Genomic DNA, 26,976 nt, shown 5'->3' with positions numbered 1-26,976 from the left:
TCACAATTAAGCTCCGCCCTCTTGGCTCACGACGAATAAAAAAATCATCACAACTGAGATAGGGCGGGTGGGCGGGGCTTATATTTGCCTTTTTCCTCTAAATATATGTAGTCATCTTTTTATAAGAAGAACTTAAAACAAGTTTAAAATGGTAACTTTCTGTAGAAAAATGTGGACGCCCCGCCCCTCAATCTGACAACGAATAAGAACTTCATCACAATTGAGATGAGGGCAGGCATGAGTGGGACTTAATTTTGTGGTGAATTTTTCATTCATTGCCAAACCGAGGGGCGAAACGTAGCTGCAAAATCCATCTTTCCCTACAAAAATCTCGTAGATATTGTTTTTGTTGTGAAAGGTGACTACGTATATTAAGAAAAAAAGGCAAAATATAAGCCCCGCCCACCCACCCTGCCTCAATTCTGATGATTTTTTTTTTCGTCGTGAGTCAAGAGGGCGGAGCTTAACTGCAAAATACGTATTTATCTACAAGAAATTACCATGCAAGATATGTATATTAAGTGAAAATTAAAACCAGACAGGATCGAGACGAATGGGTGGAGCTTATCATGTGGCTTTCTTTTTGTCTTAAGACATATAGTTTTCTTTGAACAACACGATTACTCAAGAACATATTTCACACAACAATTTCTTGTAGAAGAAATTGAAAAATCGAGAAATTGAAAATTTGTGAAACCAAAAATTTTTAAAGATAAGAAAACGAAACATAATAAACCGAAAAATAGAAACCAAGTATCGAAAATTTGAAGAATCCTCCTTAAACTTTCCAATTAGTAGCAAAAACCCTTTGGAATTACTGGAGACACTAGAAGCTTTGGAATATTTAGAACTTTTAAAATTCCAACATTAGAGTCATTAAATCTAGAGGATTTCTATAATTTTTAACACTTCGTATCTTTGAAAATTTTAACATCTTTGTAATTTTAAAACTCGTTGGAATCTGTGGAAACTCTTCAAAATCTTTAGAATACTTGCAAATCGAATGTTTGAGTCTTTCCAATCTTTAGAATCTCTGAGATCTCCGATATCTCTGTAATCTTTGGAATCCAGAATCTATTCAAAGTACTCGAGTCCTGAGCGTCATCAAAATTGAGAGAGTTTTCAGGATCTTCAATCTTTAGAATTTCCAGAATCTCCGGATCTTTAAAAATTCTTAAATTTCTGAGATCTTTGGTACTTTAAGGACCTTTACGTTTTTTCTTATATGAATTTAGAATCCCGGATTTTTTTATTTAGAATATTTAGTATCTTTACAATTTGGAACCTCTCGAATCTTTCCAATTTACGGGATTTTTATAATCTTTGAAATCTTTAGAATCTCTGGAATCCCTGGAATCTCCACAGTCTTTGGAAAATCTACAACCCATTCAGAGTACTCAGATCGTCAGAGTCCACAAAATTCTCAGGATCTTTAGTCTTTAGAACCGTCAGAATCTTTTGAAATTTTGGACATTCTAGAATCACTAGAACGTTCATAATTTCTAGAATCTCAACGATTATTATGCCCTCTTGAATTCCTGAGATCCTTAGTACCTTCACGATCTTTGAGAATTTTGGGATCATTCTTATACTTAGAATCTTTAGTTTCTTTTTATTTTGGAACCTTCCTAATCTTTCTAATTTGTAGCATTAAAGTCGTTTTAGAATATCTGGGAACATTACAATCTTTGGAAACTTCGAAGCTTTGAGTCGTTTTGAATATTTAGACTTTCTGAAATCATTCGAATTTTTCAATTTCCAAGCATCTAGACGATTTCTCCATGCTTAGATTATTAATTACTGCTAAAAGTAAAAGTAAAAAATAACTACCAAAATTGTGCCTAAAAATATGCAAAAATTAATAGAAAATGGAACACAATGCTGCTAAAACATAAAAATAACTGTACTTTCCCAAAAAAAATCTATTGCATGATTACGGTTCCACTAGTAATTCCACTAATTTAGGACGTTTTGTTAGTATCAAACACAATTAAAGAATTAATTCTTAGTTAAACAAAAAAATAGTTGCATGTCAAAATCGAGTGAAACATGTGAGATGTGATATATATTTGTAAATAAAAGCATCTAAATAATACCCATGTCCGCAGAAATTCTGGACGCTTAGAGTCGAGATTGGCCTGAGCGCGGTCCGGTCTGTGGATCAAACAAGTTCTCAGGCGACGATGTATCTAAAGAAGCAGTTGAAATACCTGATATGTCACAGCGCAAAAAGTATTTCTCGAAAAACTTTAAAACGTTGATGTCTTTTTAATTGAACAAAACACAATTGGCTAAAGCAGTAATCCAGCATAGTGCGCAGAAAAATCTTTTAGACCAACCGCACGTTATTTTGGTAAAATTTGCAAATGACAATGCGGTTTGTTTGCTGATAAAATAAAAACATTTTTAGCTTCATCGCCAGATAAACAAAAACGCTGTCGTAGAAATAAAATGTCCATATGCAGACAATGATTTGATTATTATTAGAGAGGGAATAGACCTCAAAAAAATTGATTATTTGACAATTGATATAGATGGTAACATTAAAGTAATCTCATAATTACATGTATCAGGTTCAAGGACAATTACACATTACAAAAAACGAATTGTGTTACTTTGTGTTTTACACACATAAAGAATTTAAATATTGCATAATTCAACAAGACTATAAATTTTTTATTTCATTATTCAATATTTGTTTAAAAAGCAAATATTTTGATAAATATAAATTTTAAGCAAAAATGACCGGTTCTTCCCTATAGAGCTCAATGTTGTCTTTGTACTGATATAAAAGCTGAAACGAAACATGCTCTCTCCTCGTCTAAAAATGGAATTTCCGTCGAAGAATGAACGATTAATTAGACACTAAACAATCACTTATTTAAAAAAATATCGTTTCTTCCCCAGAGTTTTAGACATAATCTATCAATTAAAATTAAACCCGTGCAATAAACTTCTATTTAGCTCATTTTCGGTCTGCTACTGGGCGAAAATTCTTAGTCGTGCCTCGTTGAATCAGCCCCCATTTGGTGATTCTTTGTAGGTAGAGTACAATGGTCGCCAGCTGCAGGTATGCGGACTAATCAAGACCAATTTAAGAAGTATCAGTTAACTGCGCCCGTATGCCGCCACATGGGGGCGCCGCGATATCATCGCCAACTCCAGAACTCACCTTAACTCGCGCCCGTTCCAGGCAACTTTGAGTGCTTTAGGGTAGATCGGGACGATAGGCCTAATTTCGAAATCAAAAGCAACAGTTGGCACCGTACGGGAATTTTTCCGCCGGTCGTACCCCTAATTAATTTCGTCGCCGAGATGCCCCATAACTTTATGTGCGTTTTTACGGCACGGAGAGTACACTGTTTACTCGAAATAAAAGTACGATAAATCACCTCAACCCCCGGCTTAATTTCACGAAGCAATCAATTTCAGGCGGGCAATAAAAATAATATAAACCTGCAGACGTGGTGTCAATTGCATTTTTATGTTTTATTTCGAGGGAAAGGAAGAACAACACATAAATAAATTTCGCTTCTCTCTGCCGAGAAAATGTTCGGGAGTTTGATTACAACACTTTAATTCAATATCGAAGTATGCATAGAATTTATGCTCTTAAATACACCGAAGCGTCTCAAACTTTTAATCAATTTTCGAACATGAAAAAGAATCTCGGGGTATTCGCTATTCCTTATAAGTAGAGGGAGTCGGACGGGGATGATGCCTTTAATACAAACACTGGAAAAAGGGAGGCTTAATTCCATCAGGATTAACAGGTCTTACATAATAATTAGGGCATTCTTGAAGACTCCTGGCGGGCGCCGGCGGCCACTGCCACAATCGACGAGTTTTAAAATAATAATAACAATAATAGTAATATAACTATTGTTAGATGTCACCAAAAATGATAACTTGTCAATGAATCCTTAAAAAATAACTTTTTTAACGAGTCTTTCAGAATAATTTAGCTTCACAGAAAAAGAACACAAAAAATGCGAGCGAAGCGAGCTAAAATTGGGGAGACTGGCAATCTAAACGTGTATTCTAAGGATGTGCTTTTTTGAAGTCTACATATTTTTTCGCACAATAATAAAAAGAAGTTCGCTGAGATTCTTTCCTGCGCATTTCTAAAAGAATAAAGCCTAAAAAGTTTGTTGAAAAAGCGATCGCAGCGAGCATTTTCTTCAATTTTTAGATTTTTCAACGTTTTGATATTTACATTTTTATTTTTCAGTGTTTCGATTTGCGACTTTTCGAGTGGGCAACTTTAATTTTTCACTTTCGGTTCTCCAACTTTCGAATTTTTCAATTTTGATTTCTTCACCTTTTCGATGTTCATATTTTCATTTATTCAGTTTTTGATCTTTGGTTTTAAAATTTTTGGTTCTAACGCCATTGCGATGTAATTTTTGACTTTTTACTTTTAAATTTTCAATTTTCAAAATGGAGAAACTGAAAACCAAAAAATTGAAAATTCGAGAAACTGAAAAAACGAGACAAATCAATCAAGCATCAAAAAATCTGGAAAAACGTAAATTTGAACAATTCAAAACATGAAAAATCGAGATAAGAGAAAATGAAACATCGCAAAAAGAAGAAATTACCAAATTCAAAAGTTGAAAACTCAAAAAAGGAAGAAATATAACACTGAGTTATTCAGAAGACGAAAATTAAAAAAATGGGACATCGGAAAATCGAAAAAATGGCAAAATGAAACATTGAAAATGCCAAAACACGAAAAAACTGAAAAACCGAGAGATGCAAAATCGACAAAAGTGACCAAATGAAGAATCGAAAAATCGAAAGTTGAAAATTTGAAAAAATGAAGACACGAAAAATTGAAAAAACGTATATTCGAAAAATTCATAAGATGAAAAATCATAAAAAATTGAAAATCCGATTCTCAAAAACTGAGAAATCGAAAAAAGAAAAAATGAAACATTGAAATATTCGTAAGATGAAAAATTGAAGAAATGAAACATCGGAAAAAAGAATAAATAAAAAACTGGAAAATCAAAAATTAAAAGTTCAAGACATTGAAATTCAGAATTCCACAGAGACCAGAAACGGAGAAATGTGACACTGAATTATTCAAAGACCAAAAACTCAAGAATTGAAACACGAAAAAAAGAAATGAAAATTTTCAAACGTTAAAAAATCAAAAACTGAAAATCGAGAATTTGAAAAATTCAAAAAATGAAACGAAAAATTGAAAAATCCATAACTGAAGAAACAGAAAATCGACAAATTCAATAGGAGAGAATAGGAATATTAGTTCCATATTTTTTTGAAAAAAGAGTCTATTTTTTGCAATACAATCACACCTGAAACATATAGTCTTTTAAACTCCGCCCCCGATCTCATAACGAATTAAAAATTCATCAAATTTGAGATCGGAGCGGGTGGGTGGGGCTTCCATTTTTTATCCTTTGCCTTTCTTCTCGTAATGTAGACAGCCTTCTTTCACAATAAAATTTTTAAAATATTAAATGTTCAATTTGAGGTTAGGATTATGTCCAGCTGCGTCATCAGTCTACCGATTTACGCCGAAATTTTACAAAAAAATCAAATTTTAAATACTATTTTTTTTTATTTTTGTGTAGTTTCGATCTCCTTTTATTTTTAAAAGAATAAGATTATTTATTCCCTGTTTTTTTCAAAATTGTCTTATTTTCTACAATACGATCATTCCTCAAACATGGACTTTGCAGTTAAGCTCCACCCCTCGATCGGATAACGAATAAAAAATTCGTCACAAATGAAATCAGGGCGGGTGGGTGGGGCTTAATTTTTATTTGTTTTTCCAAGTATGTGTAGTTTTCTTTCAATAACACGAGATTTCAAACATGATTCACATGGTAATGTTTTATAGAAAAATATGAACTTATACTTTTAGGCTCCGCCCCTCGTCTCAGGACGAATATAAAATAAGCACAATTAAGATGTGGCGGGTGGGTGGGACTTATCCTTTGACTTTCTTCTCGGAATATAGACAGTTTTCTTTCAACAAATACTTAAAATATTAAATGTACAATTTGAGGTTAAAATTTTGTCCAGCCGTGTCATCAGTCTACCGATTTACTCCTAAATTTTACAAAAAAATCAAGTTCTAAATACTTACCAATTTTTTTTATTTTTCTGTAGTTTCGATCTCCTTTTATTTTTAAAAGAATAAAAATGTTTATTCCCTATTTTTTTAAAATAGTCTTACATTCTACAATACGATCATTCCTCAAACATGGACTTTGCAGTTAAGCTCCACCCCTCTATCTGGTGATGAATAAAAAATCGTCACAAATGAGATCAGGGCGGGTGGGTGGGGCTTAATTTTTATTTGTTTTTCCAAGTTTGTGCAGTTTTCTTTCAATAACACGATACTTCAAACATGATTCACGTGGTAATGTTTTGTAGAAAAATGAGAACTTTTACTTTTAGACTCCGCCCCTCGTCTCAGGACGAATAAAAAATAAGCACAGTTAAGATGTGGCGGGTGGGGCTTATCCTTTGACTTTCTTCTCGTAATATAGACAGTTTTCTTTCAACAAATACTTGAAATATTAAATGTACAATTTGAGGCTAGAATTATGTCTAGGTGCGTCATCAGTCTACCGATTTACGCCTAAATTTTACAAAAAAATCAAGTTCTAAATACCAATTTTTTTTATTTTTGTGTAGTTTCGATCTCCTATTATTTTTAAATGAATAAGAATAATTATTCCCTGTTTTTTTAAATAGTCTTATATTCTACAATACGATCATTCCTCAAACATACACTTTGCAGTTAAGCTCCACCCCTCGATCTGATAACGAATAAAAAATTCGTCACAAATGAGATGAGGGAGGGTGGGCGGGGCTTAATTTTTATTTGTTTTTCCAAGTATGTGTAGTTTTCTTTCAATAACACGATACTTCAAACATGATTCACGTGGTAATGTTTTGTAGAAAAATGTGAACTTTTACTTTTAGGCTCCGCCCCTCGTCTCAGGACGAATAAAAGATAAGCACAATTAAGACGTGGCGGGTGGGTGGGACTTGTCCTTTGACTTTCTTCTCGTAATATAGACATCTTCTTTCAACAATAAAATACTTTAAATATTAAATGTTCAATTTGAGGTTAGGATTTTGTCCATCTGCGTCATCAGTCTACCGATTTACGCCGAAATTTTACAAAAAAATCAAGTTCTAAATACAATTTTTTTTTATTTTTGTGTAGTTTCGGTCACATTTTATCATTAAACGAATAAGAATAGTTATTCCCTGTTTTTTTAAATAGTGTTATATTCTACAATACGATCATTCCTCAAGCATGGACTTTGCAGTTAAGCTCTCTATCTGATAACGAATAAAATAATCGTCACAAATGAGATCAGGGCGGGTGGGTGGGGCTTAATTTTTATTTGTTTTTCCAAGTTTGTGCAATTTTCTTTCAATAACACGATACTTCAAACATGATTCACGTGGTAATGTTTTGTAGAAAAATATGAGCTTTTACTTTTAGGCTCCGCCCTTCGTCTCAGGACGAATAAAAAATAAGCACAATTAAGATGTGGCGGGTGGGTGGGACTTATCCTTTGACTTTCGTCTCCTAATATAGACAGTTTTCTTTCAACAAATACTTAAAATAATAAATGTACAATTTAAGGTTAAAATTATGTCCAGCTGCGTCATTAGTCTACTGATTTACTCCTAAATTTTACAAAAAAATCAAGTTCTAAATACCATTTTTTTTTATTTTTCTGTAGTTTCGATCTCCTTTTATTTTTAAAAGAATAAGAATATTTATTCCCTATTTTTTTTAAATAGTTATATATTCTACAATACGATCATTCCTCAAACATGGACTTTGCAGTTAAGCTCCACCCTTCTATCTGATAACGAATAAAATAATCGTCACAAATGAGATCAGGGCGGGTGGGTGGGGCTTAATTTTTATTTGTTTTTCCAAGTATGTGTAGTTTTTTTTCCATAACACGATACTTCAAACATGATTCACATGGTAATGTTTTGTACAAAAATGTGAACTTTTACTTTTTGGCTCCGCCCCTCGTCTCAGGACGAATAAAAAATAAGCACAGTTAAGATGTGGTGGGTGGGTGGGGATTAATTTAACACAGGATTAAAATGTAGATTCTGAGCTCACAAGTGAAATCAAAATCAAATCAAAAATCGACTTGTAATTGGTTCATCAAAAAATTCTGAAAGCTTATTAACTTTATGTCGTGAGCTGTTGCTCCATATTGTTGAAAGTAGCTATTTTCAAGTTCGCGTCATGAATTCATTGACAAATGGAGTAAAAATTTCTTGTTGATATCGCTCTGCCAAAGTCGAATGATCATAATTAAAAACAAACCCAACCCCCGCTTCCGCAAAAACCTACCCTGGACCTGTCAGTCCGCATTAAAAGGCCTCGCGCCGATAAACCGCGATCAAATTTTATAGAGTGTAACGGTGTTTACGGTGCAAAATGAAGCTCTTTTATCCTCGTTTCGTAGCCGATTGGCTCCGGAACATAAACGTAATAGACTGTTAGGAAATTGATAGTGAGTAAAGGTGAAAAGCGATCGTGATTCGGTGCTAAACTAGCAAAAGAGATTGCGTTCGTGCCACCGAACGTTCCTCCAGTGGTTCATATCTGTCCGTGCTGGATCTGGACGTTTTGTCCGCACGCGTGCTCCGGCATAATCAAATGGGATTGGGGGCCACGAACAGACCCTGCTGGGTGCATTCGGACAAAAGGTTTAGTGGTGTTCCAGCGCCGTTCCGCGGACCGACCGATGTTATTACGACCTCGTACAAGCCGTCAGGGGCCAATATATGCGGATACGCCGGACATTCGACGGATTTTTCCGTCTTATGACACGGTCGTTACGGCGCGGATTTGCATGGACTTTGGAAATTTTCTCGACGGCATCACATTGGATAAAAGAGTTCAATTTGAGTTGTTAGATTTACTCATTATTATTGTTTCCGTCAAGCAATAGGAAGATTCACAATGTAGCCAGCAACTTTCGATTAGGACTATTAGGAGATGAAGGGTGCTTTGTCATTATAAGTGGTCATAAACATTCAACTTTGGACTATACGAAAAACGCATAAAGTACGGTTCGTAACTTCTCCTGCAATAAATCCGACAACTGAATGTGTATTTTTACAATAACACAGTATTCAAGCGAAAATTTTATAAGGCTATTCACGATTATGTCGAAATAATAAGTCAGGTTAGTACATTATGTGCTACAAAATGAAGAACGGACGATTTATTGTTGCACGTCTTTTTATTTCTTCACATTCGTAAACATCCTAGGAGAAGTCATAGTGCAAGATTGATTCGTTTCTGGGGTCTTCATTAATTTTATATAACGTGAGTTTGTATTTCATGACCTGTCGGAGTGATGTTGCACACCTGTGTAGACGCTTCTATTACGGTTCCGGAATGGGCGATGCGATTTCGCCCAGCTCATTCCGCCCTCTCCGCGCTCCTGTTTTTATTGTTGGCTGTTTCGTCCGCTATGCTGGCTATTTAATTTATTATTTTTATCCTGCGAAATCAAATAAGTGTATGACAAGATAATAAAAATTAAAGCCTGTTTTATTACCGGCCGAATGCGATTCTTTATTTCCCTCTCCGTCCTCGTCAAACTAACAAGACGCAGCAGCGAGTCGCCGGTAATTAGAGATTTGAGAACGGAAAATTGACCGACTTTCCTCCGGGAAAAATTCGTCGAAGGTTGTTTTTCTGTGTTTCAATTTTCCAACTTTTGACTTTGCAATTTTTCATATTGACTTTCTCGAGATTTCAATTTTTATTTTTGAGTTTTGGTTTTTCAATTCCAGTTTTTTTGGTTCTTCAATTGGTGATTTTTGATTTTCTAGTTTTCATTTCAAGTATGTAATAATAATTACAATTGATTTATTATCAATTTCTCAAGTTTGAGATTCTCGATTTTCCATTTTTCAGCTTTTGAATTTTTCGAATTTACGTTTCTTTAATTTTTCGTCGTTTGAATTTTTTAGTTCACTTTCTCAATTTTTAATCTTTTCAGTTATTCAGTTTTTCGTCTTTGGAATTCCCAAATTTTTCGATTGTTCATTTCTTCTTCTTTTCGCTTTTTTACTTCTTTAATTTTGACGATTTTACAATCTTTCGATTATTCACTTTTTCGTTTCTTGCGTTTTCCGAAGTTTTATTTCGCCTTTTTTCGATTTTTCAATTTGTCAGATTCTCAATTTTTAATTTTCCAATGTTCCTTTCTCAATTTTTCATAATCTTGATTTTTAAACTTTTGAATTTTCAATTTTTCATTGCATATTTTCTGTGCTTCATTGCTTCAGTTTTTCGTCTTTTGAAAATTTCTGTAGTTCATTTTTTCTTTTTCCGATTTTTCACTCAATTCTTCAATTTTGTCAATTTTACGATCTTTCGATTATTCAGTTTTTTCGTCTTCTATCTTTTCTAGTGTTTCATTTCATTTTTTTTCGGTTTTTCAATTTTTCAGGACCTCATTTTTAAATTTTGAATTGTTCAATTTTTCATTTCTTCTTTTTTCCGATGTTTTATTCCATCAATTTTTCGTCTTTTTTTCTCGATTTTTCAGATTCTTTATTTTCAATTTTTGAATTTGTCAATTTTTCATTTCTCTTTGTCGTCTTTTCGATCGTCAGAGTGTGTTTCATTTCTTCTTTTTTCGATTTTTCGTCTTTTGAATTTTCCGAATGTACGCTTCTTCAATTTTTCGTTCCTTCTTATTTCGATTTTTCATTTCTCCTTCTTTGGATTGTTTCTTCAACTTTTCATTTCTCCTTTTTTCTATTTATTATCACTTCAGTTTTTGATCTTTTGAATTTTTTTTTCGATATTTCAATTTTTAAGATTCTCGATTTTTCAATTTTTCGATTTGCGATTTTCCAATTTTTGGATTTTCATTTCACAATTTTTTTATTTTTCTGTTTTTTGATTTCTAAATTGGAAAAATTGGAGAAACAAAAGTTCAAAAATCAAAAAATTGAAAAAATGGAAACTTGAAAAATTGAAAAACAAAAAACAGTTGGAAACTCGATTAATCAAGAAAGCGAAAAATAGAAAATTTAGAAAATCGAAAAATCGTCAAGACAAAATATCGAAAACTGAAATTCATAAACCTGAAAAATCGAAAAATTATTAAAGGTTTGAAAAACTGAAAAATCAAGAAATCGAAAAATCGAAAAATGGATACATGGCTAAAATTGAAAAATCGATAAATCAACGCATCAAAAAATCGAAAATCTCAAAAATTCAAAAAACGAAAAATCTACAAATTCAGAAGATGAAAATTTTGATTTTTCTGATGTTTCGTCCTTTGAATTTTTGAGATTGTCAGTTTTTAATCATTCATTTTTCAATTTTTGGAATTTCATTTTATCGAATTTTTGATTTTTCGGTTTTTCAAAATTTGAAAAATTGGAGCAACAAAAATTCAAAAATCAAAAACTGGAAAAATTTAAAACTTTAATAATGCCATAAATTAAAAAATAGAAAAATTGAAGAATTAAAAAATAGAGAAATCTAAAAATTGTCAAGTCGAAAAATCGAAATACCGGCATTTAAAATAGTGAAAAATCAAAAACCTGAAAAATCGAAAAATTGAAGAATTGAAAAACAGAAAAATGGGAAAAATCGATGAATCAAGAAATCGAAAAATAGAAAATTTAGAAGCGCCAAACATTGAAAAATAGAGAAATCAGAGAATTGAAAAAACGAGAAATCGAAAAATCGAAAAGATGAAAATTAAACAAAAAAACTGAAAAATCCAAAAATTGAAAAATTGAAGGATTGAAAAACTGAAAAATCGAGAAATCGAAAAGTCGAAAAATGGATGCATGGGTAAAATTGAATAATCGATAAATTAAAACATCAAAAAATCGAAAATCTGAAAAATTTAAAATAGTCAAAATATGAAATTTTTCGATGTTTCATCTTTTGAATTTTCAGATTTTCAATTCTTAATTTCTTTCAATCTTTCAGTTTTACGTTTGCGATTTTTCAATTTTTTGATTTCAAAATTTGAAAAATTGGAAAGACAAAAATTCAGAAATCGAAAAACTGAAAAAATTAAATCGAAGAATTAAAAAATTGAGGAATCCAAACATTGTCAAGTCGAAAAATCGAAAAACCGAAATTTAAAAAATTGAAAAATAAAAAACCTGAAAAATCGAAAAATTGAAGATGTAAAAAACAGAAAAATGGAAAATTCAGAAGCTCCAAAAATTGAAAAATTGAAAAATCGGAGAACTGAAAAATCGAGAAATGGAAAAATCGAAAAATCGATACATGGGTAAAATTGAAAAATCGATAAATCAAAACATCAAAAACTCGAAAATCTGAAGAATTCAAAAGACGAAAAATCGAAAAAGTCAAAAGATGAGAATTTTTCGATGTTCCGTTCTTTGGATTTTTCACATTTTCAATTTTTAATTTCTCTCAATTTTTCAGTTTTACGATTCGCGATTTTTCAATTTTTGGATATTCAGGTCATCGAATTTTCTATTTTTTAATTTTTCAGTTTTTCGATTTCAATTTTTGAAAAATTGGAGAGACAAAAATTCAAAAATCGAAAAATTGAAAAAATGAAAACTTAAATGCCATAAACTAAAAAACAGAAAAATCGAAGAAACGAAGTATCGAGGAATCGAAAAATTGACAAGTCGAAAAATTGAAGATGTAAAAAACAGAAAAATTGAAAATTTAGAAGCGCCAAAAATTGAAAAATTGAAAAATCGGAGAATTGAAAAATCGAGAAATGGAAAAATCAAAAAATGGATACATGGGTAAAATAAATCAAAACATCAAAAAATGGAAAATCGAAAAAGTCAAAAGATGAGAACTTCTGGATGTTTCGTCCTTTGAATTTTTCAGATTTTCAACTTTTAATTTCTCTCAATTTTTCAGTTTTTCGACTTGCGATTTTTCAATTGTTGGATTTTCAGTTCAACGAATTTTCTATTTGCTGATTTTTCAGTTTTTCGATTGCAAAATTTGTAAAATTGGAGAAACAAAAATTCAAAAATCGAAAAATTGAAAAATGTAAAACTTAAAAGCCATAAATTAAAATATAGAAGATTCGAAGAATTGAAAATTGGCAAGTCGAAAAGTCGAAAAACCGAAATTTAAAAAATTGAAAAATAAAAAACCTAAAAAATCGAAAAATTGGACATGTAAAAAACAGAAAAACAGAAAATTTAGAAGCACCAAAAATTTAAAAATTGAAAAATCGGGGAATTGTAAAATCGAGAAATGGAAAAATCGAAAAATGAATACATGGGTAAAATTGAAATATCGATAAATCAAAACATCAAAAAATGGGAAATTTGAAAAATTCAAAAGACGAAAAATCGAAAGAGTCAGAAGATGAGAATTTTTCGATCTTTCGTCCTGTGAATTTTTCAGATTTTCAATTTTTAATTTCTCTCAATTTTTCAGTTTTTCGATTCGCGATTTTTCAATTTTTGGATTTTCAGTTCATCGAATTTTCTATTTTTTGATTTTTCAGTTTTTCGATTTCAAAATTTGTAAAATTGGAGAAACAAAAACTCACAAATCGAAAAATTGAAAAATGTAAAACTTAAATGCCATAAATTAAAAAACAGAAAAATCGAAGAATTGAAAAATCGTGGAATTCAAACATGTCAAGTCGAAAATCAAAACACCGAAATTTAAAAAACTGAAAATTCAAAAAGCTGAAAGATGGAATAATGGAACAATTACAAAATTGAAAATGATAGAAAACGAGAAGTTAAAAAATCGAGCAATGAGAAAATCAAAAAATCAGAAAAAAAAACTGAAAAATAAAAATCGAACTTCTTACTGAAAAAATTAAAATTGAACAATTCCTGCGTTAAAAATCCAAAAAAATTAAGTTAAGAAACTGAAAAATCGAAAATTGAAAAATTGTAATATCCAAAATTGCAAAATTGAAAAATTGCAAACCGAAAAATTGAAAAATTTGGAAGCCGAGAAATTGAAAAATTAAAAAAATTTAAGTTGAAAGAAGAAAAAAGAAAAACGAAAAATTGTGTATCAAAAAATTGATCGTTCTTGATTTAATCAATACAATAAATTGCCTCATTCATAAATTTTTTGAGTCATCTTGTAAAAGTAATTCCATAAACTACGAGCCCAAGGATACAGTCATATTTCAGAGAGCATTTATTAGGCAAAATTTTGACTTGACATCATCAATTTTTTGGTAGGGGATAAACGATAAAATTTTGATTAACGTTTTATCACGATTATAATAACCTTAAAATGTTTGCAAGATTTCAGAGCATTCGCTCTGTCTTCCGCTCAAGCCGCAATAAACTCGCCTGTCGAGCGGACATAAATCCGGTAGGTGCGAGGTGCCTTTATGGGATGATCGGCCTGAGTTATGGTTATGGACTCCAGATATCGGGAGTACGCAATGCGATTTTATTGGAAGTGTTTCGGAATCTGGAGTAAGAGTGCGAATGGGACGCACCAGGCCACAATCGCCGATCTATATTTCATATTTATGCCTTCTTACTGATTCACTGCTGTCATATTTGAAACCGCTATTTCTTATTTCGTCTGTTTAGGGGCAAATGCGCCTTCCAAGCTCGTAAAAATAATTTGACTTGCAAAAATTTTTCACTATTTACGAGTGGATTTGGATATTTATCAAGAAGAATTTTTTCGGCTATGTGCCGTAAATTTATTTCGGAATAAGCCGCCTTATTTATTCAAATACCTCCGACCGATAAATGCTAAACCGACCTGGTCCCATAACCTGGTGCAGCGATTATTACTATTGTTACTTATAGTTTGTTCTTTGCAGTGGAACTCGAGGTGCTCAACGGCGAACCCCGCAGCGACCCCCTGCCCGCCTCCATGAGTCCCGACCCGAACCACAACGAGACCTCGGAGCCGCCCTCCGAGCTACACAAGCGCCTCAACGGCGTCCACAAGGAAGCCGCCGTCCCCGAAGAGGTCCTCAACGGCCTCAGCATGCACAGTCCGCCCAAACTGCTCAAGACCGGGGGCTCGGCCGAGGACGGCCCCAACGACCTCATCTCGGTGAAGGCCGCCGTCGGCGAGCAGTCCGAGGACGAGGAGAAGATCAAGGAGTACCTCCAGAGGAGCGACACGGCCGTGATTTACCCCGAACCTGTTGGTCATCCGGAGAACGGTGAGTGCTATGTTAATGTTTGAAGAGCTCTTGGGTAATTGCGCCAGTGCTGGATAATTGATGACGGATAAAGTGGGAGCTATCGGAGCTAACGAGCGCTCTTGCTGCTGGACCCAATTAAATTTATGAACGCTTGTACCTATCTTCGCATGGAAAGTGATTAGTGGACGATGGGCGCTTATTAACGCCGGTTCGAGAAATCATTAGCGGCGGTGTCACTCTCCACGGCTCCTCGGGGACGGAATTAGCTTTTTAATTGCGCGTTGCGGAGTTATTAGGATGATGGAGGGGTGGCTGGTCAAGGGTAATTATGGCGGCTCGTCTTACCGATTATTTTTTGCTTCGGGGGCTTAAAATAAGAAGGTATTGTAATCGAGTTGAAAATTGGTTTCCCGTTTCCGTCTGTCTGTCTGTCGGCCGTCTGTTCGGATTTTTATTACACAGAAACTAATTTATAAAATTAAATGCCCCTGCATTTGTGGTTTATGAATCCGTGTTGAGTTTTACACTAGACATCCAAATTTTTGGAAAAAAAACTACAAAGCCGAATACTCTGAAATCTTGCAAACGTTTTAACATTGTTGGAGGCTTGGTAATTCGTTAATCAAAATTTGTCCCTTATGCGATTTTTCAATTTTTTAAATTTTCGATTTCCAAATTTTTCGATGTTTCAGTTTTGGGACTTTTCAACTTTTCTTCGATTTTTCAGTTTTTCGATCTATCAATTTTTCGATATTTCAGTCTTGGGAATTTCCGATTTTCCGTTTCTTCAATTTTTAAATTTTTTGATTTTCTGATTTCTCGATTTCTTAATTTTTTGATGTTTCGTTTCAATTTTTCGATTTCGCGATTTTCCGATTTGTCAGTTTTTCAATTCTTCAATTATTGGGCTTTTCTACTTTTCGATTTCTCGATTTTTTCAATTTTTCGATATTTCGGTTTGGGGATTTCTTCAATTTATTCGATTTCTTGATTATTCGATTTTTCCGACTTTTAGATTTTTCTATTTTTTATTTTTTCCATTTCTCGATTTTTCAATGTTTTGATTTTCCCATTTCTTCATTTTTCGACTTCTCGATTTCTCTGTTCTTGAGATTTTGCAATTGTTCAATTTTTAGATTTTCCAGCTTTCAATTTTTTGATGAATCTGAATATTGAAAAATCCTAAAACTGAAATATTGAAATGTTAAAAAGTCGAGAAATCGAAGGCGAAAAATCTAAAAATCGATTAATCAAGAAATCGAAAAATAGAGAATTTAAAAGCGCCAAATCGAAATTAATTTTCCCATTTCTCGATTATCTATTTTTCAGTTTTTTACAATTATATTTTCAATTTTGTCAATATTTCGACTCTTTCATTCTTTATATTTTCAATTTTTCATTTTTTTTATTTTTTTTAAATTCCGGATTTTTGATTTTGCAATTCTTCAATGTTCTGATGTTTCGGTTTATGGATTTTTCCATTTTTCAATTTTTAAAATTTTTGATTTCTCAATTTTTGGATGTTTCAGTTTTGGGATTTTTCAACTTTTCTTCGATTTTTCAGTTTTTCGATCTATCAATTTTTCGATATTTCAGTCTAGGGAATTTCCACTTTTTCGTTTCTTCAATTTTTAAATTTTTTGATTTTCCGATTTCTCGATTTCTTAATTTTTTGATGTTTCGTTTCAATTTTTCGATTTCGCGATTTTCCGATTTGTCAGTTTTTCAATTCTTCAATTATTGGGCTTTTCTACTTTTCGATTTCTCGATTTTTTCAATTTTTCGATATTTCGGTTTGGGGATTTCTTCAATTTATTCGATTTCTTGATTATTCGATTTTTCCGACTTTTAGATTTTTCTATTTTTGATTTTATCCATTTCTCGATTTTTCAATGTTTTGATTTTCCCATTTTTCGATTTCTCTGTTCTTGAGATTTTGCAATTGTTCAATTTTTCGATTTTCCAGCTTTTCAATTTTTTTATGAATATGTGTATTGAAAAATCCTAAAACTGAAATATTGAATTGTTGAGAGTCGAGAAATCGAAGGTGAAAAATCTAAAAATTGATTAATCAAAAAATCAAAAAATAGAAAATTTAGAAGCGCCAAAAATTGAAACATTAAGGGCCGGTTTATAGAACAGCGAGTTAAATATTTAGTCCTCGATTAGTTTAACAGAGAATTAAAATGTGGAATATGAGCCCCTGATTGGTTAAAATATGCGCGTTGCCTCGCAACGGACCTCAGTTAAAAGTTAATCGCGAATTAACTTTAACTTCGCTTTCTATAAATCGGGTTTAAGAAATCGAAAAATCGAAAAGCCGAAAATTAAAAAGAAACTGCGAATCGAAATTGATTTTCCTATTTCCCGATTCTCTGTTTTTCAGTTTTTTACAATTTCCTTGTCAATTTTATCAATATTTCTACTCTTCAGTTCTATATTTTTTCATTTCGATTTTTCGATTTTTACATTTTTCAACTGTTTTTTTCTTAATTTCGGATTTTTGATTTTGCAGTTTTTCAATGTTCTGATGTTTCGGTTTACGGATTTTCCAGTTTTTCCATTTTTCAATTTTGCGATATTTCATTGTTTTTGTATTTTGATTTCCCGATCTTTTGGTGTTTTTGATTTTTTTTATTTTTCAATTGTTAGATCTTCCCATAAATAATCTATAATTTAATTAAAAAATCGAAACAAAAAAGTGAGAGATTGAAGAATCGAAATATTATAAAATTCCAAAACTGAAATATCGAAAATTTTGAAAATCTAGAAACATTCCAAAACCCTATAAATCGAAAAACTGAATTCTAAAAACTGAAAAATAGAGAAAACAAAATCGAAAAATCGACAAACGGGGCCCAAAAAATCAAAAAATCGATCATTTGAGATATCTAAATCGAAAATTTTGAAATGCCACAAATAAAAAAATAGAAAAATCGAAGAATCGGAAAATCGAGGAATCGAAAAATTGTCAAGTTGACAAATCGAAGAACAAGAAATTTGAAAAATTGAAAAATCAAAAACCTGAAGAATTGAAGAATTAAAAAATAGAAAAAAAAATAGAAAAATGTGAAAAATGAAAAAATCTAAAAGATGAAAAATTGAAAATGTATAAAACCGAAAACTCGAATCGAAAAATAAAAAAACTGAAGAATAGAAATATTGATTTTTCAATTTTTCGATATTTCAGTTTGGAGATTTCTTCAATTTTTCGATGTTTCGTTTCGTTTTTTCGGTTTTTATTTTTTCAATTTTTTAATTTTTCGAAATTTTAAATTTTAGATTTTTCGTTTTTTTTTATTGATTTGGCGATTTTTCTATTTTTCATATTTTTTGATAACTTGCTTTATCGTTTCTAAATTTTCAGTTTCTCGATTTTTTGATTTTTCGATTTTTTTTTCCATTTCTCGATTTTTCAATTTTTTGATTTTCCCATTTTTTTATTTTTCGGCTTCTCGATTTCTCTATTCTTGAGATTTTGCAATTGACCAATTTTTTGATGTTTCAGCTTTTCGAGTTTTTTTAATTTTGGATTTTTTAATTTTGCAGTTTTTCAATTTTTTGATGTTTCAATTTATGGATTTTTCAATTTTTCCATTTTTCAATTTTTCGGTTCTTCAAATTTCCGATTTCTCGATTTCTTCATTTTTCGATTGGTCAATTTTCCCATATTTCAGTTTTGGGATTTTTCCATTTTTAGGTTCTCCAAATTTTTCGTTGTTTCGTTTCAATTTTTCGACTTTTAGATTTTGCGATTTTTCAATTTTTCGATATTTCGGTTTGGAGATTTCTTCAATTTTTTTGTTTCGTTTCGTTTTTTCGGTTTTTACTTTTTCAATTTTTTAATTTTTCGATATTTTAAATTTTAGATTTTTGGATTTTTTGATTTTTCAGGTATTTGATTTTTCCATTTTGTTAATTTTCGTTTTTTTATTGATTTGGCGATTTTTCTATTTTTCAATTTTTTTGATAACTTGTTTTATCGTTTCTAAATTTTCAGTTTCTCGATTTCTTGATTTTTAGATTTTTATTTTTTTCATTTCTCGATTTTTCAGTTTTTTTCATTTTCCCATTAATTCATTTTTCTACTTCTCGATTTCTCTATTCTTGAGATTTTGCAATTGTTCAATTTTTTGATTTTTCAGTTTTTCGATTTTTTTAAATTTTGGGTTTTTTGATTTTGCAGTTTTTCAATTTTTTGATGTTTTAATTTATGGATATTTTTTTCAATTTTTCAATTTTTCGGTTCTTCAAATTTTAGATTTTTCGACTTCTCGATTTTTCAATTCCTTAATTTTTTCGAATGATTTGTATTTTTAGATTTTTCAATGTTTTTATATTTTGATTTCCTGATATTTTGGTATTAGATTTTTCGGTTTTTATTTTTTTTTTTTCGATTTTTCGATTTTTTCATAAATAATCTATAATTTAAAAAATCGAAACAAAAAAGGGAGATTGAAGAATCGACATATTGAAAGATTCCAAAACTGAAATATCTAAAATTTTCAAAACCCTATAAATCGAAAAACTGAATTATAAAAACTGAAAAATAGAGAAAACAAGATCGAAAAATCTAGAAATGAGAGTCAAAAAATCGAAAAATCGATTAATTGAGGTACCTAAAAATCGGAAATTTAGAAACCACAAATTAAAAAATAGAAAAATCGAAAAATCGAGGAATCGAAAAATTGTCAAGTTGAGAAATCGAAAAACCGAAAATATGAAAAATTGAAAAATCAAAAACCTGAGAAATCGAAAAATTGAAGAATTGAAAAACAGAAAAATTTAAAAAATCTAACATTCCAAACCCCGATAAATCGAGAAATGGGAAAAACAAAAAATTGAAAAATTGAAAAAATATAAAACCGAAAAACTACTCGATTTTTCGATTTTCTATTTTTCAGTTTTTTTGCAATTCTTTGTTTAATTTTTTAAATTTTCGACTTTCAGGTTCTCCGAGTTTTCAGTTTTTGGAATTTTTCAATATATATTTCAATTCTTCAGTTCTGCATTTTTTCGATTCGATTTTTAGAAATCGAAAAAGCAAAAATTAAAAAAATTGAACATTCCAAAACCCTATAAATTAAAAAACTGAATTCTAAAAACTGAACAGTAGAGAAAACAAAATCGAAAAATCGAGAAATGGGAGTCAAAAAATCAAAAAATCGATCAGTTGAGATTTCTAAATCGGAAATTTAGAAAAGCCACAAATAAAAAAATAGAAAAATCGAAGAATCGAAAAGATGAAAAATAGAGAAATTGTAAAATTGAAAATGTATAAAACCGAAAAACTGAAACGAAAAATCAAAAATTTGAAGAATCGAAATATTAAAAACTTCCAACACTAAAATATTGAAAAGTAGAAAAATCAGGAAGTCGAAGGCGAAAAATTCAAAAATTGATTAACCAAAAATTCTAAAACTAGGGAATTTAGAAGCGCCAAAAATTGAAAAATGGAGAAATCGAGGAATTGAAAAATCGAAAATGGTTAAATCGAAAAATCGAAAAGCCGAAAATTAACTGAAAAATTGGATTTTTGATTTTCTCAGTACACGAATTTTACTGCTTTTTTTTTCAATATTTTTAAATTTTCGGTTTCTCGGTTTTCCGAGTTTTCAGTTTTGTGACTTTTCAATATTTCGATTCTTCAGTTCTGAATTTTTTCATTTCGATTTTAATTTTTTCAATTTTTCAGTTTCTCGATTTTTTTAAATTTTGGATTTTTCGATTTTTCATTTTTTCAATTTTTTGATGTTCCGATTTATGGATTTTTCAATTTTTCGATTTATTCAAATTTTTAGATTTTTCAGTGTTTTTGTATGTTATATTCCCAATTTTTTAGTGTTAGATTTTTCTATTTCTAATTTTTTTTATTTTCCGATATTTAGATATTTCGATAAATAATCCATAATTTAAAAAATCGAAAAATCGAAAAATCGAAACAAAAATTTCAGAATAAACTGAAATATCTAAAAAATCGAAAAAGCGAAAATAAAAAAAATTCAACATTCAAGAACCCGAATAATCGGAAAACTAAATTCCAAAAACTGAAAAATGGAAAAATCGAGGTCGAAAAATCGAGGAATCAGAAAAGTTGAAAATCGAAAAATCCATTAATCGAGAAATCGAAAAATCAGAAATGCCAGAAATTAAAAAATAGAAAAATCGAAGAATTGAAAAATCGAGAAATCGAAAATCGTTGAGTCAAAAAATGAAAAAGCCGAAAATTAAAAAAAAATGGATTTTCGGCTTTCAGATTTTTCGATTTCTCGATTCTGTTTTTCAGTTTTTGCAAATCTTCTTTCGATTTTTTATTTTTCAGTTTTTCAGTTTTTTCTTTTTTTAGTTAGAAGACGTACAAAAAGCTGAGACTTTTGATTTTATTTAATATTAAACCTAACTAATTTTACTATACGACTGTCAACAGAATAAAATTTTTCAAATTTAATATGATCCATAAATATGGATTTTTTTTGAAGTTACACAGATTACTTTTTAATAGCAACCATACTTTCTACATATTCGAAATATTCACTTTCACCTTTTCTCGACGTTTCATGATCCCTAGAGTACGAAAAAGTGGTCTGCCGTTTTCGTTTGTTTGTCTGTCTGTCTGTCCGTCTATCTGTCTGTGTCGATTTTTATTTGGCAGATAATCTCCGAAACTACTGGACCGATTGTTGTCAAATCTTGTATGTATCTTAAGAATCTCGGTACAATGCTAACCAATATGGTCATTCATCCCCACCACCAATGGGATGACGTCACCTCCAAAATTTACAACAGTAAATTTGTGTTTAATTTTATAAAATAAGATACTCGGAAAACAAAACTGTTATTATACTGCATCTACCGGGATTGAACACGTGTGGCGAGGGAAGTTCTGTCGACATAACCTCCACTCATTTTTTTTTGCTTAATCGTCGAACTCTTTCCGTCCGGTAAGCAGCGCCTGATGGATTTAATTAAAGCCGCGCTGCGAATCCGTCGGCGACGGCTAAATTATGCGTAACGTACGCTTTCATTCAGCTACATAGTTCAAGCGCGGCTTTGTCGCGTTTTTCCGTGCGTGCAAATAATTTACCTTGTGCGCAGTGGTGCATTAAACCGTCATGATCCTGGCCGGTTGGCTGGATGTGGTGCAAATGTAACGCGGCAGCTAAACGGGCAGTGATGGAGCGCCCAATGGACTTTGCCAAGTCGCAGGTCGCCAAAGCGTCCTTTATAAAATAAGCGAACCTTCCTCTTTCTTATTCCGTCGACAAATTCCATTACTGACTCGACTCCCTTTATATTTGCCGACGGCCCATTTACTTACTGACCGCAAGATGTTCCGTTCTTGGAACACAATTAAAATTTATCATGCAAAAAATACAAAAAACACTCATTTTTAACGTGTTTTATTGCCACTTGGATTCGTGGTGCGGCGGAGGTTTAACGGATTCGAATTTACTGCCTTAATTAATTTAAAAGAAGCGCGCTCTTGAGCACCGTCGAGTTATTACGTATTAGTCTGGTAGTGGACGCGTAAATGGCGCAGTCGTTGGCATCGGCTATTCTTCGAGCGACGTTTACATTTCCAGTTCTCTGGACCGTGGCCGCCCGCGGCTACTAAATCCGCCATTAGAGCGCCATCAATTCCCCAAGTTAACCTGAAGATTGTGGATGTTTAATAAAATGTTTAACATAGTTGATCGCAGTTGCCGGGGGCACTACTTGCAAGATGCTGAGTTCAGTGAGTTCCAACTCCAACTATAGAGCGGCGAAATGCCTTCGGTGAGCAACTCCTGGCTAGCTGGCAGCTTCGAAAGTTTATGTGGTTGACCCTCCAACTTGGGCTTCCATCTAGATACATGCAAAACTCCTTTCATCGGGCCCCCGGATCGCCGCCCCCGACGCTCCTGCCTTAAATCGCTCTGTAATGTTCCATATATAAACCACTTGCATCTGTAGCGCACGCCGTAATCTCGGCGATATGGAAACGGTCAGCTTTTCAATACAGCAATCTGGATTTTGGTAATTCGTTTCACTGGGCGGAATTTGAGTCGACCACGTGGAACCCCGAAACTTTTCTATGTTTCCATTTATTACAGAAGAATTAGCCACTTTCCCCGTCCGATCATTTTTGATATTTATTTCCTGCATCCACAAGTCTCCCATCGCGAAAGCCAACAACAACCACTAAAATCCCCAAGATTTATCTCACAACATTAAAACTTCCACGACTGGAAAGTAAACTTGGCGTATATTTTTTGCCAGCTTTTTGGTAAGGTGTTGTCGATTTCCCAAACTTCGTGTCAATACGATCTAATCTCCAATAAACACTTTCAAAGACACGTATATCAGTTTGGATAGATGCAGTATAGTACGCATAATAACAATACTGTTTTCCAAAATTTTCGGTAAAATGGAGTGATAAATAAACTGCTTCATTCATTGATTTTTAAAGTTAAATTGCAAAATTTTGTTATTTTTTTTTAATCTGGACGTTTTACCATCTACATGCCAGTCCTAATACACGTACAAAATTTGACAACAATAGGTCCGGTAGTTTTGGACATTATCTGTTTAATGAAAATTGACACAGCCAGACAGACGGACAAGCAGGCGACAGACAGACGTAAACAGGACACCAATTTTTCAGGTTTTTAGAGATCATGCAACGTCGAGAAACCATGAAACTGGCAGTCGCCCACTGGACTCAATAAATTTATTTATGGCTCATATTAAATTTGAAAAATTTTATTCTATTGACACTCTAACACTAAAATCTGTTGGGTTTAATACTCATATTAAATAAAATCAGACGTCTCAGTTCTTGTACGTTAACTAATTAAACAAAAAACATTGAAAATCAAAAATTTAAAAATTCGAAAAATCGGAAAAACGAAAAACCGAGACATGGAAAAATCTAACATCTCAAAAACCGAAACAAAATAAAGACAATATCGAAAAATTGAAAAAAAAAAATCATCAAAATATTGAAAATTTGAAAAATCGAAAAATGTAAAATTTAAAATATCAAGAAATTAAAAAATCGAAATTGAAATATTGAAAAATTGAAACACAGATAAACTGAAAAATTCGAAAGCTGAAGAATCGAAACACCTAAAAATTGTATAAATCGAAAAACCGAAAATCGAATAACTGAAAAACCGAAATATGGAGACATTGAAACATCAAAAGATCGAGCAATCGAAATAGTGCAAAAGAAAAATTAAAATTTGAAAGTTTTTACTTAAGAAAATGTTGAATAAAAAACAAAATATATAAATTAAAAACCGGGAAATTGACAATTGAAAAATCAAAACATCGAAATTTCGCTAAATCGACAAATCGAAAAATTGAAGAATTGAAAAATCGACAAATCAAAAATTTTGAAAATCGAAATACAGAAAAACCGAAAATTCTGAAACTGGGAGGTCGAAAAATCCAGAGATCGACAAATCGGAAAACCAAACATCAAAAATTCGAAAAATTGAAAAATTTATAATCGAAATAATAAAAAATCCCAAATCTAAAATATCGAAAAATTGGACAGTCTAGAAATCGAAAAGTCAAACAATGATCAAGTCGAAACATCGAAAAAGCCAAAAATTAAAAAATTGAAAAATAAAAAATTGACGGATTTCAAGAAAAACGGAAAAATAGAGAAATCGGAAAGTGGAGAAATCGAGAAAACTAAAATCGAAAATTTAGAAATGCTAAAAACTGAAAAACAAAAATCGAAGAATTGAAAAATTAGGAAATTGCAAAACCGAAAATAAAAAATTGCTAAATCATAAACCTGAAAAATCGATGAATGGAAAAACTGGAAAATCGAGAAATCGAGAGGTCGAAAAGTGGAGAAATCGGAAAATCAAAAAATCGAAAAATTTGAAAGTCGAAAAATCGAGAAATCGAAAGGTTTAAAAACCGAAAAATTGAAAAATCGTCAAGACGGAAAATCGAAAAAACGAAAATAAAAAAAATTGAAAAATCAAAACCTGGAAGATCGAAAAATTGACTAACTGAGAAATCAAGAAGTCGAAAATCGAAAAATGGGAAAAATGAAAAAATCGATTAATCAAGAAATCGAAAATTAGAAATTGAAAGAAAAAAAAAATCTGAAAAATCTAAAATTTAAAAAATCCAACAATTCAAAATCAAAACTAAATATAAAAAACTTGGTAAATCGAAAAAATGAAAAATCGAGAAATCGAAAATTCGGAAAATCGATTATTCAAGAAATCGAAAAAAAGAAAAATTTAGAAACGCCAAAACTCAAAAATAGAAAAAACGAAGATTTGAAAAATCAAAAAATCGGCAAGTCGAAAAATTTTAAACCAACAATTTAAAAAACTGAAAAATGTTAATTTTGAAAAATCTAAAATTTGAAAAATACAAAAATGTAGACAACCAAATATCAAAAATTCGAAAAATTGAAAAATTTAAATTCGAAATAATATAAAATCCCAAATGTAAAATATCGAAAAATTGGACAGCCTAGAAATCGAAAAAGCCAAAAATTTTAAAAATTGAAAAATCAAAAATTGAAGGATTTCACGAAAAACATAAAAAAAAATAGAGAAATCGGAAAGTCGAGAAATCCAGAAAACGAAAATCGAGAATTTAGAAATGCTAAAAACTGAAAAACAAAAATCGAACAATTGAAAAATTAGGAAATTGAAAAATCGAAAATAAAAAATTGCTAAATCATAAACCTGAAAAATCGATGAATGGAAAAACTGGAAAATCGAGAAATCGATAGGTCGAAAAATGGAGAAATCGGAAAATCAAAAAATCGAAAACTTTGAAAGGCGAAATCGAAAAGTTTAAAAACCGAAAGATTGAAAAATCAAGACGGAAAATCGAAAAACCAAAAATTAAAAATTTAAAAATCAAAACCTGGAAGATCGAAAAATTGACAAATTGAGAAATCAAGAAGTCGACAATCGAGAAATGGGAAAAATAAAAAAATCGATTAATCAAGAAATCGAAAATTAGAAATTAGAAGAAAAATAGAAAAAACCAAAATTTGAAAAATCTAAAATTTAAAGAGTCCAACAGTTCAAAATCAAAATTAAATATCGAAAAGGTGAAAAATCGAGAAATCGAAAAGTCGAATAATCGATTATTTTTAAACCAAAAATTTAAAAAACTGAAAAATGAAAATCCTGAAAAATCGAAAAATTGAAGGATTGAAAAACTGAAAAAATTGAAAAATCGATCAATCTAAACATCAAAAAATTGCAAAATTGAAAAATCGTAAAATAAAAAATTTGTAAATTCGAAAAATTGTAAAAATGAGAAAGTAAGAAATCGAAAGGAAAATTTGAAAAAATCCAAAACTGAACTATCGAAAAATTGGAAAATCTAGAAATCTAGAAACCGAAAATGAAAAAAAATGAAAAATCAAAAACCTGAAATATCGATTGAAAAATTGGAGGTTAAAAAAATTGAAAATACGAGAAATCGAGAAATCGAAAAGTAGGGAAATGAGAAAAATTGAGAAGTCGATAAATCTAAACATCATAAAATCGAAATTAAAAAATCGCAAAATAAAAAAATTGAAAAATCGAAAAATTAAAAAACTGAAAAAATTTAAAATGGAAATGAAAAATTTAAAAATTTAAAAAGCGAAATATTGATAAATCCAAAATCTGAGTTACAGAAAAATTGGAAAATCTAGAAGTCGAGAAATCGAAAATGCAAGAATTAAAAAAATTGATTAATCGAAAAATCTGAAATTTAGAAATACCAAAGAATTGCTAATAATTGAATAAATTGGAAAATTTGAAAAACCGATCATTTAAAAAGTTGTAAAACGAAAAACTGA

General features: G+C 31.0%; 1 protein-coding gene across 7 annotated transcripts in view; it reads left to right on the top strand.

Moving 5' to 3' along the window:
* The window catches only part of LOC135129625 (zinc finger protein 1), a 794,849-nt gene that overhangs the window by 577,796 nt on the left and 190,077 nt on the right, over positions 1-26,976 (top strand). For all 7 annotated transcript variants that reach the window (XM_064056834.1, XM_064056833.1, XM_064056829.1 and 4 more), the window contains one exon: positions 14,826-15,176. In XM_064056834.1, coding sequence (XP_063912904.1) covers positions 14,826-15,176 — 351 coding nt within the window. The remainder of the gene's footprint in view (positions 1-14,825; positions 15,177-26,976) is intronic.

The sequence above is a fragment of the Zophobas morio genome, unplaced genomic scaffold (genome assembly GCF_036711695.1).
Source record: "Zophobas morio isolate AGI-343-1 ecotype UQ-CSIRO unplaced genomic scaffold, CSIRO_AGI_Zmor_V1 ptg000016l, whole genome shotgun sequence".
In the NCBI taxonomy this organism is placed as follows: Eukaryota; Metazoa; Arthropoda; class Insecta; order Coleoptera; family Tenebrionidae; genus Zophobas; species Zophobas morio.
The sequence above is the reverse complement of the archived record's forward strand: the minus strand, read 5'-3'. Positions and strand labels throughout refer to the sequence as shown.